General features: G+C 37.9%; 1 protein-coding gene across 4 annotated transcripts in view; it reads right to left on the bottom strand.

The window, feature by feature from the left end:
* Window positions 1-12,536, bottom strand: part of LOC120777186 — a 181,052-nt gene that overhangs the window by 5,720 nt on the left and 162,796 nt on the right. For 2 of the 4 annotated variants that reach the window (XM_040108352.1, XM_040108353.1), the window contains exon 10: window positions 10,037-10,066. The exons of the other annotated variants lie outside the window; for them this stretch is intronic. In XM_040108352.1, coding sequence (XP_039964286.1) covers window positions 10,037-10,066 — 30 coding nt within the window. The remainder of the gene's footprint in view (window positions 1-10,036; window positions 10,067-12,536) is intronic. 4 annotated transcript variants of the gene reach the window in all.

The following is a 12,536-nucleotide window of genomic DNA, read 5'->3' as shown; positions in this document are numbered from 1 at the left end:
TTTGTTTGACATTTCACAATGTACGGACTCGAGTACAACGTTTGCAAATTTATTACCAAATAATGGTGCGTGTGACGCATCGCGTGGCGTTCAATATTAGGTTGATATAATCGCCCCGACAGGGTCGGTAATTCGAGAAAACATGGATTTTTTTTGCTCCAAGTTTGCTCTAGAAGATAATGGATATGCTCAGAGTCGCCGTATAGTGCACACCGAAGACGTTATTGCTGCTGTGACCCGAATAAGTTCATCCGCCCTCACATAATTGGAGCTGCGTACATACACTTTATGGTATATTTTGAGATATAATCTTGGTTCGAGGGCTTACAAAATCTAAGTCGTGCAAGTCTTGACATCGAATGATGGTCAAGCGCCTTTACATCCTCAAAAGCCACGGTTTGGTGTGTTATGTGGGCAGAGGACATCATTAGTTCAGATTTCGTCAAAAATTAAACCATCTAAAATGTTACAAACAATGCGGAATGCTAGGGAGCTATGAGTAATGACTTTTTCGTGTCTAAATCGGAAGATGTTGATGTGAACCACCATATGATATAATCAAGGAACAACAGTCGTTGTGCTTTTACATGACCTGCCGACAACGACCTTACCTCACAGTGCTTAAAGGTGTTTTTTGCAAGTATTATTTGGTCCCAATTGGGACACCTTTTCCACCTTGGTCAAATTCTAGGCCTACCTAAAACCTCTGTCGTGCTGAGGGTTCGTCACCCCGCTGCAGTGCGATTCTGACTGAACTGAATTTGCAATTCTACCTGCCACGAGGCCAAACCCAATGAGCAGATTTGAGCGAACTCCAAGAAACCAGATATACATATGTACAAGTAAGTCGTCGGTCAGACCTTATTTAGCTACTATCAGTTAAGCTTCATCAAACTCAATGACTGGTGGCATTCGTCGCCTGAACTTCATATGTCTTTTCATTAGACGGAATATCATTTAAAGTCTATATCAGTTCAAGCTGAGTATTATAGCACTTTTTCTAACAAGACTAGCGGAATTTTCGAGGCAAGCCAAATAACAAACATAGTGCTTATTAGATTTTAGTCACCTCTTACGACAGGCAAATCTGACCGCGGACAAACTCTACCTCCTGCCTGCTGGAGGACAATCAAATTATTGAAGGAAACTGGTGAGCGAGTTTTATCTAACGTCATGGGTCTGTGGCCTGGCCTCCAAGATTATGCGATTTCACACCACTGGATTATATTTTGTTTAGTTATTTGTAGTCCCTTATCTACGTAGATAATCTCGAGACGATTGACGCCTTGGAGGATAATATTCGGCGCGTTATTTCTGATATATGTATGTCCTCACAATTTCTGCAAGAAGGGATCGAAAATTGAGCTTCTCGGCCAGAACTTATTCCAGCCAGCCGCGGCGGTAGCTGGCCCGAAATAATTTTTTTTATGCCAAATGCGCTTACCAGGATGGTGAATACTACTTCGTGGATATAATAAATATTTTACAATCCTATAACAAATTTAATCACATAAATAGTAGTAATGTACAGAACGGGTATATTTTATCTTCATGACAGTCAGCTTTTCGCACTGGGCTTTTGACTTTATTCATGTCATTTGTCTAGTGGAATGTGGATAAGCCACAATACACTTTTCGGTGCAATTTAACTAATCTAAATTAGTTTGCGGTTGTTTAGTGCCTTTCTGCTTTCAATTGACCTTCAAGTACAAACATATATAAGCTATATTATTTTAATTTATAAACTGAAAATGTTTGGCGATGTAATAGTAAATGTCAAAATTCATTAAAGAGTCCGAGCTCATTATGCATCTTGTCTCTTGTCATACAAAAATCGCAATAAAAATTGTTTGTCTATGGGTAATTATGGAATTGAACTTCTGTGAAAATTTCGGAAATACTTACAAGAAATGAAATTTGTAACTATTGCATATGAAGCGTTCAAATTCAATAGTAATACTTAAACCCATAAATTATTCAAGAAAGTGCATACCAATCTGTGGAAATTGTAGAGCTAATGCTCTTGAATACTCTGAAGGCATACTACTGTGAGTAAAAAGTAGTAAGAGTTTGTTCAAAATTTTAAAAATTCTTAATTTATTTTCAAATGTATATCGTTCTCTCAAACGTTTTTTCGAATCCTCGAAACAGTAGTTTAAGGCAATATCCGGAATAGCCTTTGATGAGCGTGGCAATTCACGTTTAAGGTATTGTCTCGGCGTAAAATTTTCGAAAAATCGTTTCTTTTGTTGCATTATCGAATAATATACACTGTAAAAAACATTCCTTCAAATTTTGAAATCGAAATTCAAATTAATACGGTCGCTACAGCGTTTCTTGTAGAAAGGGAAAACAGTGGGGAACGGAGCGAACCATTTGCCGCTTTCGCGTTTTTCTCAGAATAGTGTTGTTGGTTTCCACTCTCAAAGGAAGAGTTTTGAAGATACGTACGGTACCTTGTTTTTAGATGTTATGTCAACAATTTATACAACTTTTATACAAATATTATACACCCAATAAATAAACATAAAAAAATCAATTTATATTCATTATGAATATTTTTATTTATAAAAAAAAACGGACCGATTAGTTAAGTTCAACATTTAAAAAAATAAGTGATTTTTCGGTGGGTCACACTGAGACAAACATGAATGTCTTCAACTGACTCAAAATGATTTCATCGGAGCCGTCGTTTGAGTTTACTGAATAGCCAGAAGTCACAAGGAGCCAAATCAGGTGAATACGGTGTTTGTGGTACGATATTGTTTGAAAATTTGGCGAAAAACTCACGAAAAATTAATCAGTATGCGACGGTAAAATATTGTGGGGCAAAAACTAAAAGTTGTCGGACCATAATTCCAGCCTCTTTTTAAGAAAATAGTTTTCCTTGTTGATAGTTAGGCCCGTCGGAAAGGATTTGGAGTGCACCACACCTCAATAATCGGAAAATTTTATTACATATCATCGATTTTTGGCCTGATTTGACATTATGTTTTCATCTTCGGCTCACGATGCGATATTTGGTGGATTGATTTTCTGTATCCGGGTCGTAAGCGTAGACCCAAGTCTCATCGCCAGTAATAGTACGTTTCATGACATCCCGATAGTTGGAAAGTATTGCTTTACTGACGACGACGACGCATCGCCATTCTTTAAAAAAAATGAGTGATTTTGGAACCAATAGCGCTATCACCTTTCTTAGGCCCAAATGGTCTTCCAAAATGGTTGTCACTGACCCTTCTATATACATTATTTATAAATTCTATAGATATTCTAACGACGCCAATAAGATCTCTGACTGTTAATCGTCGATTCGCAAGCACCAATTGCTTTGTCATCAACAGGTCTTTGACCTTCTTTCATTAACTTGTACCAATCAAAAACAAAAAAATTATCATCGAAGACCTTTTGGAAACATTTTGAACGTTTCGGCAATAATTTCACTCATCTTAAAAATTGCCGGATGCACTTTATGCACTTCAGAAAGACAATCATATACTAAACAGTATTAATTATTTTGATGTGACATTTAACACCGTTGTTACTGACGGTCGTACCAACCTAGAAAAAAATATTTCGACGAATGGGTTTTCGCGCGAAATTTAAATTAAAAAGTCTTGCTATTTTTTCCACATAGTAACCCTAAAATAAGATAATTAGAGAACAATGCTAAGATTGCAACTCCGGTCTGCACTGATCGACTGAGAGTCGCGTGCACTGTCGCCGGTCTAAGGCCACTCGTAAGCCTGAACCCTCCATGAGTTTTGATGGTATTTAATGTGCTGAAATGCATTATAATAGCTATCGCCTGTTCGCAATGCACGGCTAATAACTGAAGACATATCTTAAATTCAATTTCGAATTTATGTTTATTTGCCTCATAGTGATGTACGATATTTGGATAAACTTTGGAGTGCGGCAATGGCAATGGGCTTGCCAATTTAGCTGGAGGCAAGATGAATAACGATAGTGCACGCCCAAAGACAGCAATTAGGCGCTGCACCGCTCTCCCATAATGACGAGGGCAGAATTCGCATTCGTTGTGCTGATGTTTGGTTCTATGCATGCTGGTCGTCTGAAGCGCGCCTTCACGGTTCACACTTCAATCGGTTGGCGTATGGATGCGGCGAAATGCAACTGCTGGTGTCAAAGCTAATATGTAATGCTCGTCGTCGTGCTACTGGGCAATCGAGGTGATGCTGGTGTCGTGTGGTGCATTCTGTCGGTCATCCATCAAGTTTTATTGCTGAGCCAGCAAAATTATAGCAACTGCCGTTATTTAGACACATACATACATATGTATGCAGTGTGAATAATGAGAGTTGAAGACAGAGCGTGCTAGAAGGGAAAAAGTGCCATCAAAGCAGCAAATTGTGTGCTTAGAAGTGTCTTGCCGTCGGAATGGTAAGATCTGAGGAAACAACTATACTATAGCAGTCCGATCTGAACAATTTTTTCGGAGATTGCAGCGGAGCCTTACATAATATTATTGGTGAAATTTCGTGACGATTCCATGGCAAATAAAAAAGTGTTACATACAAGGACTTGAGTTTGAGTTGTCTGATAGCAAAAATTTGTTCGGCTTGGACTTATTTTTTTGGCTTAGACTTATTCTTAAACAACAGATCTCCGAATACAACTTTTTTATTCCTTCCCTCAAACGATTTTACGTCCAGTTCGCGGAGAAATGGTAATCTTATGTACATATAAAACTCTAAACGCTGGTGGTTTGAGGAACACAAGCGGAAGCACTTAGTTCAATGAGCCTTAGAGTGACAAAACGAGAAAAATAAAAAACGAAAGATAATGTATAAAAATTGAAATGGAAAGCTGCTAAGAGAAATAAAATCGCGGATTAAATAAGTAAAACGGCCAACGAAAGCAGCCCTAAAAGGATTGTTGGTGTGCAGCGAAGCCATTAAGTGGGAAAGTAAACACGTTGCCCTCGACACTTAGCGGCAAGACACGCGCTCCCATTATGATGCTAATACGCCTCGTTGGAATGCAAACTTTACCAACTCAAAAAACTACCGGGGAAAAAGTCGGCAAAAGAGCAACGAAACTTGGCAGCTACAAAAAGTGTGCAAACGATGGGAAAACTTTCGCCCAAACAAAATAAATCTGTTAGCAACATAGCTAAAAGGAAGAAGAAAGCAAACTGGTAGCACTGCCGAAAAAATTGAAACGAGAGGATGTGCGAAAATGCCAACGCTGTTGCTGACCGAACTGCAGGGACGCCATTGGACGCTGTTGGACGCCACTCAGGGCCAAATGGTGCTCATGAATATGATGAATTAGCGTGCTTAAGATTCGCGGTGGATACACCCGAGCACCCGCAACACATCCGATTCGACCAGCTGGCCTTTGAGTGCGTTGGCACGGCGCAGCTTTAAGCGGATCAACACTACTTTGTTTGCACATCTGGAATATATGTATGGGATGCATGTATGTATGTGTGGTTATGTATTTTTGAGAGGTAGAATTTACACATATGTGTGTTCGTATGATATGCATATCCGGTTTGATTTACACATGTGCCGTGCACACATATTGCAGCAGACTTGCGCGCCCCGGCATAAAGCAGCGCATTTTAACTGTCCGAACATGCATATGGGAAGCATATGTGAATGTTTGTAATGTTTTTTTGTATGCATGTTGGCGATTTAAGCTTATACCGGTAATTGACCTCCACATGTCCAGCTGTTGGAGTTTCCATTTAACCCTAAGTGCGAAGATTAGAATTCCGAAAGAATGTGTATATGTACATCATATATATTAGGGTGTTCGTTATTTCGAAAGTCGACTGTTTTTTGCGTTCTCTGAATTTTCAGTTTTCGCTTTAAAAATTATTCAAGGTAAATGAGCACTTTATTTAAATTTATACCGTGTCTATATCATTTTTCTCTGCTCATATATTTAACGTGCGATTTTTGATATTTTGTAGTCATTTTCTTAACTCAAACTTACCCAAAAAATTATATACTATTTACATATATATTACAAAATTTTCCGCTTTAAGGAAACGTTGTTTTGTTTGCATAAAAGTATTCCTTTAAAAGTTATATGCTGTTAAAGATTTTCTTCAAATGTACTGAGTATGTCCTTATAAATTTTGTGTTGCTCATACGACACGGTGTACCGTATGAACACAGTAACACTTGATTAATAACAAAACCTGAGACTTCATGGGGTGTCAGAAAAAACAAATTAACTTGGGAAATAGTGCGACTCTTAATATTTATATATACATATGTAATAAATAAAAATGTTTTGCCATTGAGTTGGATTGACTCGGTGGTTCCGTGAAATGAACAGCTTCTTGGTGACAAAAGAACGTGTGTACAATTTCAGCATGTAGCTTGATACTCAAGGGAGTTGGTATTGCAGGTGGGCAGAATAGCTCCGTAGCCACGCCAACAAAGTGCCGTTAAGCAAAACCATCTAAAGAGCTATAACTAAGCTTCAACTATGATAGCAAATCATTATTTGGTGCAAGGTATCGTGGCAGAGAGACACCTCTGTGGCTGCAAATTTATAAAACGCGTGTGTGGCCCCGATCTCAAAGAGGTAAATGAATCTCAGTAAACTAATATTTTAAGCAAACTTGCTAAAAGGTAGTCTTTTGAAAACTTCTTTATTTACTGTGAAAATCGGTTAAGCCAGTTTACTTATAACCAAGAAAACTACTTAAAGTGCGATCTGTGAACTATCTTAATAAAGGGTAGTCAGGTTTTTTTTTTGCATTTTCTGAGAAAACTTATCACATAAATGTACACGGTGGGCCAAAAGAAACCAAGGGGTGTAAAAGTTTAATAACTTTTTCGTTTATTAATTTTTTTTATTGAAATTAAATGGAGAGCGGTATCGGTTTATGATAGAAAATTTTTTCTTTCTTTTCTTCTTCTTCTTTTATTTTCTGAAAGCTGGGCTCACCAAAAGTTATGCCTTGGCTTTACGAAACTTGCAGTTAAGCCAATACTGTGCTATAGTGTATTTGTCTGGTGGAGTGTGCTCGGTAAAGGAATATTCGTTTAATAGTTTGAACGCGTTCAACAAGTGGTACTTATTGGCATCAGCTGTGCACTGAGTACAACGCCAAAGATGGAACTTTATGCCTTTCTACATATTTCACCAGTGCACACAGCCGGTCGATGCATTGCTGCGGAGGTTGCTATTAGAATCTGAGAAACTGAACACATCAAGAGTTCCAGAGAAAGACATCCTGAAATCCATCACACTTCGACTGCATCCCTGATAACTTGACTCCCTGCGCTACGGTACTTACCTAGCGGCATCTTCTCCTACCTCATACCTCTGAGAGATATATGGGTGGGGGCGGAGTCGCTGCAGAAGAAATGCGGTGAGATTTTTCATGGATAGATTAAAGTTCAAGGAGGTAGGTTGGTAAGTTTTCAATCAACTTTTGTTTCAGACTGCCACACAACTGTAATGTCTTTTAATTGGTGGCCATCAAGATAGCACTAGATGTACGTCTCCGAAGTGCGGTTTTTTTAGAGAGACATGCATCTACAGCGACAGCCTTGAGCTCGCGAATTGTTAGTTCAAAGTTAGTTAAGCAGTGTATTGCCTCACTAGCAGTAGCGCACCAAGCTACTTCCATATTAAATTTGTCTGGGTGACCGCGGAAATGTCGGAAATTGTAAAGCAGATGAGCTTATTGTAAAGGTATCCATACCCAAACGGGCGTTGAATAACAGTTACGTACGAGCTCAGTAAGCGCTGGTCATCAACCAGCATTGGTGGTGTTGTGAAAATCTTCTGGCCTAAAGCTCCATTGAACTGCGAGTCCTTAACAAGGCTCACAACGCCGCCATGATGAGCGTTCGAACTGGAAACCATGCCTTTTGCTCTAACGCTGTATGCCACCATATTTTGAAGGGTTCAACTTTTGTCAAAGTTGTAATAAAGAAATGAAGGGAGAAACATCTAAGTACTTTGCTCTCCACTGTCTAGCCTAAGGTTGAAACATTTCAATTGCCATAGTTTTTGTGGATCCTGTGAATTGGCTGGAATTGGTATTGGGCATATCAATAAATTCGTGGCATGCTCGTGACGTTTTGTCGATATGCGACAAGCGTCTCTAGCTGTAAAAGTGAACTCATTTGTGGCCTCGCTGGAAATCAGACTCCTTTCCCAACTTAACTCAATGTGAGTCTCTTAAGGGGGGTAAGGTTTGGCAACTTCTTTTTCCATTTTTTTTTAATTTTTTTTTCTGAACTATCAACATCTCAAGAATATTGTGTTAAAGTTTTAGGTAATTCGGAGAAAAACTAACAAAGTTACAGCAGGTTGAATAATGGTACCTTCCAGCTACCTGCGCTGAGCGGTAAAAACTTTGAATCGATTTTCCCAAAATATGTCATTTTTAAAGTCGGTGACCAGCCTACAGCAAAAACTACTGCATCGATCGTTTTGAAATTTTGTACAAATATTTTAAATATATATAGCTCTCGAATGACGTCGAGTTTTTCCAAAAATTTTATTTACTAACAATTTTACAATAACAAATAGGTCGATTTTTTCGTCTAAAATCGTCATAAACAAGATAAACTAATAAACTAAAGAAAGCATTTTGATTTTTTGGTTTCAGATGATCCAGTGATGCTGTAGGCTGGTCACCGCACAAAAACTTCTTTTCGAGGTGCCTGCAGAGATCGCTTATAAATCCGTTATTCCTCGCTATTTTTCGATAAAACTTTTTTTGAGTATCCTTCAAATGTTGTACTTTCATATAATAATAAGTAAAATAAACCTACAGCAATAATTTTTTTTAAAAAAAATTCATGAAAAAAGGTCTTTTTCCGACGAAACAAACCTTATCCCCCCCTTAAATGTTGTAGGTACTCCAAATATTGCAAATACGCTGGTTATATACCAATTAAGTGTTTTCATTTTAATTTGTCCAATTTCCCATGAACATAAAACTTTTTTACAAAATATTGAGTACTACAAAATAAAATTAGTAACTAATTAGTTAGTAAATAATTAAATAGTAATGTAATGTATGTAATAATTAATTTATTAGATTTAATTTAATTTAATTGATTTTAAATATTAATTAAATAAATAAATTATTTACTAATTAATTACTAACTAATTAATTAATTTTAATTCAATTAATTTTAAATTAATTAAGTAATAAATTAATTACCTACTAATTAAAATTAATTATTCATTTTAGAAAAAAATTTCATTCATTTTAGTTTAGTTTAGTTTATGTAATTAATTACTAATTTACATTTTGCAAATGCATTAACAACTGTTGCTAATGTCATTGAACTTGGGGGTCTTCGACTAATCGATGCACTTTAAATACTCCTACATCACTCGCAGTATTCGATTACACTTGCTGGCATTTTGTGGTACGTATGCGACACGCATATTTAATTAGGGGTGCTTCGACCACCCGCATCGAGTTCTTCGGTGTTTAAACGGAGGGTGTGACTGGCGGCATTCAGGTGTTATGTAATTAAATGCTTTTATTGATTAATTACAGGTAAATGGAAAGCGAACCTTAATTTATTTGCATGCGGTTGGAGAGAAACGGTGGCTTTAAAAATAATTGTATTTTTGGTTGTAAGATTTACATATATGTGGCATGTACGTAGTATCGAATTTGTGAGAATAACTACTTTTCTATTGTATTAATATTCATGTTAACGAGGCTTCACTGTTTACAGTTGTACATATATGTATAAAGAGTAACTGCAGTAAATACTAATTCGGCGTTTCATGTGCACAATTTCATGTAAATAAAGTGAATAAGGAGAAGTGGAGTATGTGCGGAGGCAGTACATTGCAGTTAGGATTTAGGATATAGTGTTACTTAGGTCATTGTACTATAATATAGGAGAGAGTGAAGATAGCTCTTACTTAAATTTCATTTATTTGTGTATTTAGTGTTTATAAAAAGTTTAAAGACATTTGAATTAATCTTGATTTTTGATGTTTATAGCGCTATTCTACATGTGCTACTTAAGAGTGTCTTCCATACGCTATGTGGTCTCTTGCTTACCGTTGACTTCCATTTGGGCCTCAAGTGGTCCTAATTGAGCATAACATTAAAATGTGTGAAAATATTTAGTTTAAAATTGTCGTTTAATGGTTATGAGTTATTTGTTTAGTGGCAGACGTGGCGTATGAGTAATACGCTGCAGTACTCACAGTAGATTATGGTAGGGTGTTATTTAAGTAGAATATTGGTAAACTATGTGCATGTACTAACGAGTGGTTTTTGTTCTTTTAAAAGTTCAAAAATCCCTATTCAAAAATGTAGTAGTTTGGTTTTATAATGTAACGAAGATTTCTTCGCCATAGTATGTACAGCAGCCTTGGCTCGTAGCTGAGTATACCATGCTTTCTAATCGTCATTAAGAAATGAAAATTGTTGCATAATAAAAAGCAAAAACTATAAGTGTCTGTCAAAAAATGCTTTAAAGTGCTAAGGTAATAGCTTTAATAAATCTTGGCTGTTTTCTTGTATCCCTTTATAAAATCAATATTTTGTTTTGTAACTTCTAACTGATGTTTTTTTTTAGAAATATGGTTTTCAACGAGGCAATACTTTCTTTGGGGTAGTTTTTTCATGGCTATAATGCTGTATTCGATGGAAAACGCTATATATATATATATGATTTATAACTTTTTGCGCCTGAATTAGGCGATGTTGATGTGGATGACTTTTGGTTCCAACAAGGTGGCGTTACATGTCACACAGCCAACGAAATAATCAATTTTGTTTAGGAAACTTTTGGTGAGCGCATTGCTTTGTGAGCCTTTATCGTGGCCTTCAAGATCGTGTGAATTAACACTGCTAGACTATGTTTTGTGGACTTATGTGACATAGCTGTATTTGATAATGCGTCCCACGCAAGCGCCATCAAGACACTGGAGAAAAGTAATGTGGCGGTATGTATGCAGATGGATAGAGGCTGTAGTGCTTACTAGGATAGCTGAATCTACTGTGGGGGAGAGTAAGATTCATCCTGGTACTATGAGGGACTGCCCACAGTGTGGAGTTCTCTCACCTCTACTTTGGAGTCTGGTAGTAGATGAGTTCCTTGATTTGCTTACAAACAATGGGATTCGGTGTCAGTGTAAGCCGATGACATTGTCATAATGGCACGCGATAAATTTGAGAATACTTTCTGCGAAGGGGCTTAAGTCTAGCATAGGGATGGTGCAATACGGTTGGTTAAATATCAACCCATTAAAAATAACTATCGTCCCTTTTACAAAGCGAAGATCTCTTCCGGGCTGGAGGCCCCTAACATTTGGTGGAAGCGGGTGTTGGAGGTGTTTAAAGAGTTCAAATTTCTGGGTCGAACATTAGACTCAACCTTGGGATAAGGCATATAGAACTAACACTGTCTAGAACCACTAAGGCACTCATGATATACAGACGCGTAGATCCTGCAAATCAGGTATCATCAAGAGGCTATATATCATGATCGTAACGACTATTGTAACTTATGGAGCGGTTGATCGGGCATCGAAGGCAACAAAGTCTTCGGTAGGTCTTCAACTATCGAAGCTGCAAAGAATCGCCTACATCTGCACTTCAGGGTAAATGCGCACTTGGCCAACGCAGCAGTTGAAGTTATGCTGGAGCTCATACCATGCTGCTCATGGCAGAGGGTTTTGGCAAAAGGAAGGTAGTGTCGTCTCAATAAATGAAGGCCTTAGGGCAGACACACGAATGGCTCGAAAGCACCGGAAGGAATTGGAACTGGCATTTCGAGACCGCATACCAAACTATCCATACCAATGGAATGTTTTTCGGGCATCTTTCAAGCATAAGTCTTTGCTATCAAACTCCAAAGCAACTATCGCAATCAGCGTATCACTATACTCAGATCATATATATAGTCAGGCGACACTAAAAGAGATCTCAACTTATGTAGTCAAATCGCTTTACTGGAGGAAGGTATAGAAAGGCAGAAACGCCTATAAGTTTGCAACTGACTGAGCTGACTGATGAATTAGCCCGCTCTGCAGCGGTTTCCAGGATGATAGGGCCAGAACCATGATTCGCCCCACGGAGGAGAGTGGGGAGAGAACGACAATGGAAGCAGGCAACAGGAATGTGCCACGCCAAGTTACTATTGGGAGGTTATAACCTAGCAAGGTTTATACAAGTAGATATGATAAACCTCCCGAGATAAAAATTCCGTCTCCATGTCGCGCTCTATACTGGTTACTGCAGGCTTAAGAAACATTTGTTCAACATGGATTTCGCAAACTGCCGGTTTTGTGTCATGGAACCGGAAACTGCAGAACACCTGATTTTAGATTGCCAAGAAATTTGTAGAAGCACGCTCATGGCCCTAGGATCCAATTACGTGGACAGGATGACATCATCTCCAGCGCTCACAGAAAGCTCCTAGAATTATTCAGATTGCTGGACCATTATGATCATATGTGATATAAGAGAGAGCACAATAAACAATAGGTACAGTGCAAAACCTCAATTATTTTCTATCGACTTATGTATCTATGTGAAGAAACTTGTCTTT

The sequence above is a fragment of the Bactrocera tryoni genome, chromosome 5, assembly GCF_016617805.1.
Source record: "Bactrocera tryoni isolate S06 chromosome 5, CSIRO_BtryS06_freeze2, whole genome shotgun sequence".
Lineage (NCBI taxonomy): Eukaryota > Metazoa > Arthropoda > Insecta > Diptera > Tephritidae > Bactrocera > Bactrocera tryoni.
This window is presented reverse-complemented; position numbering and strand designations above follow the sequence as displayed.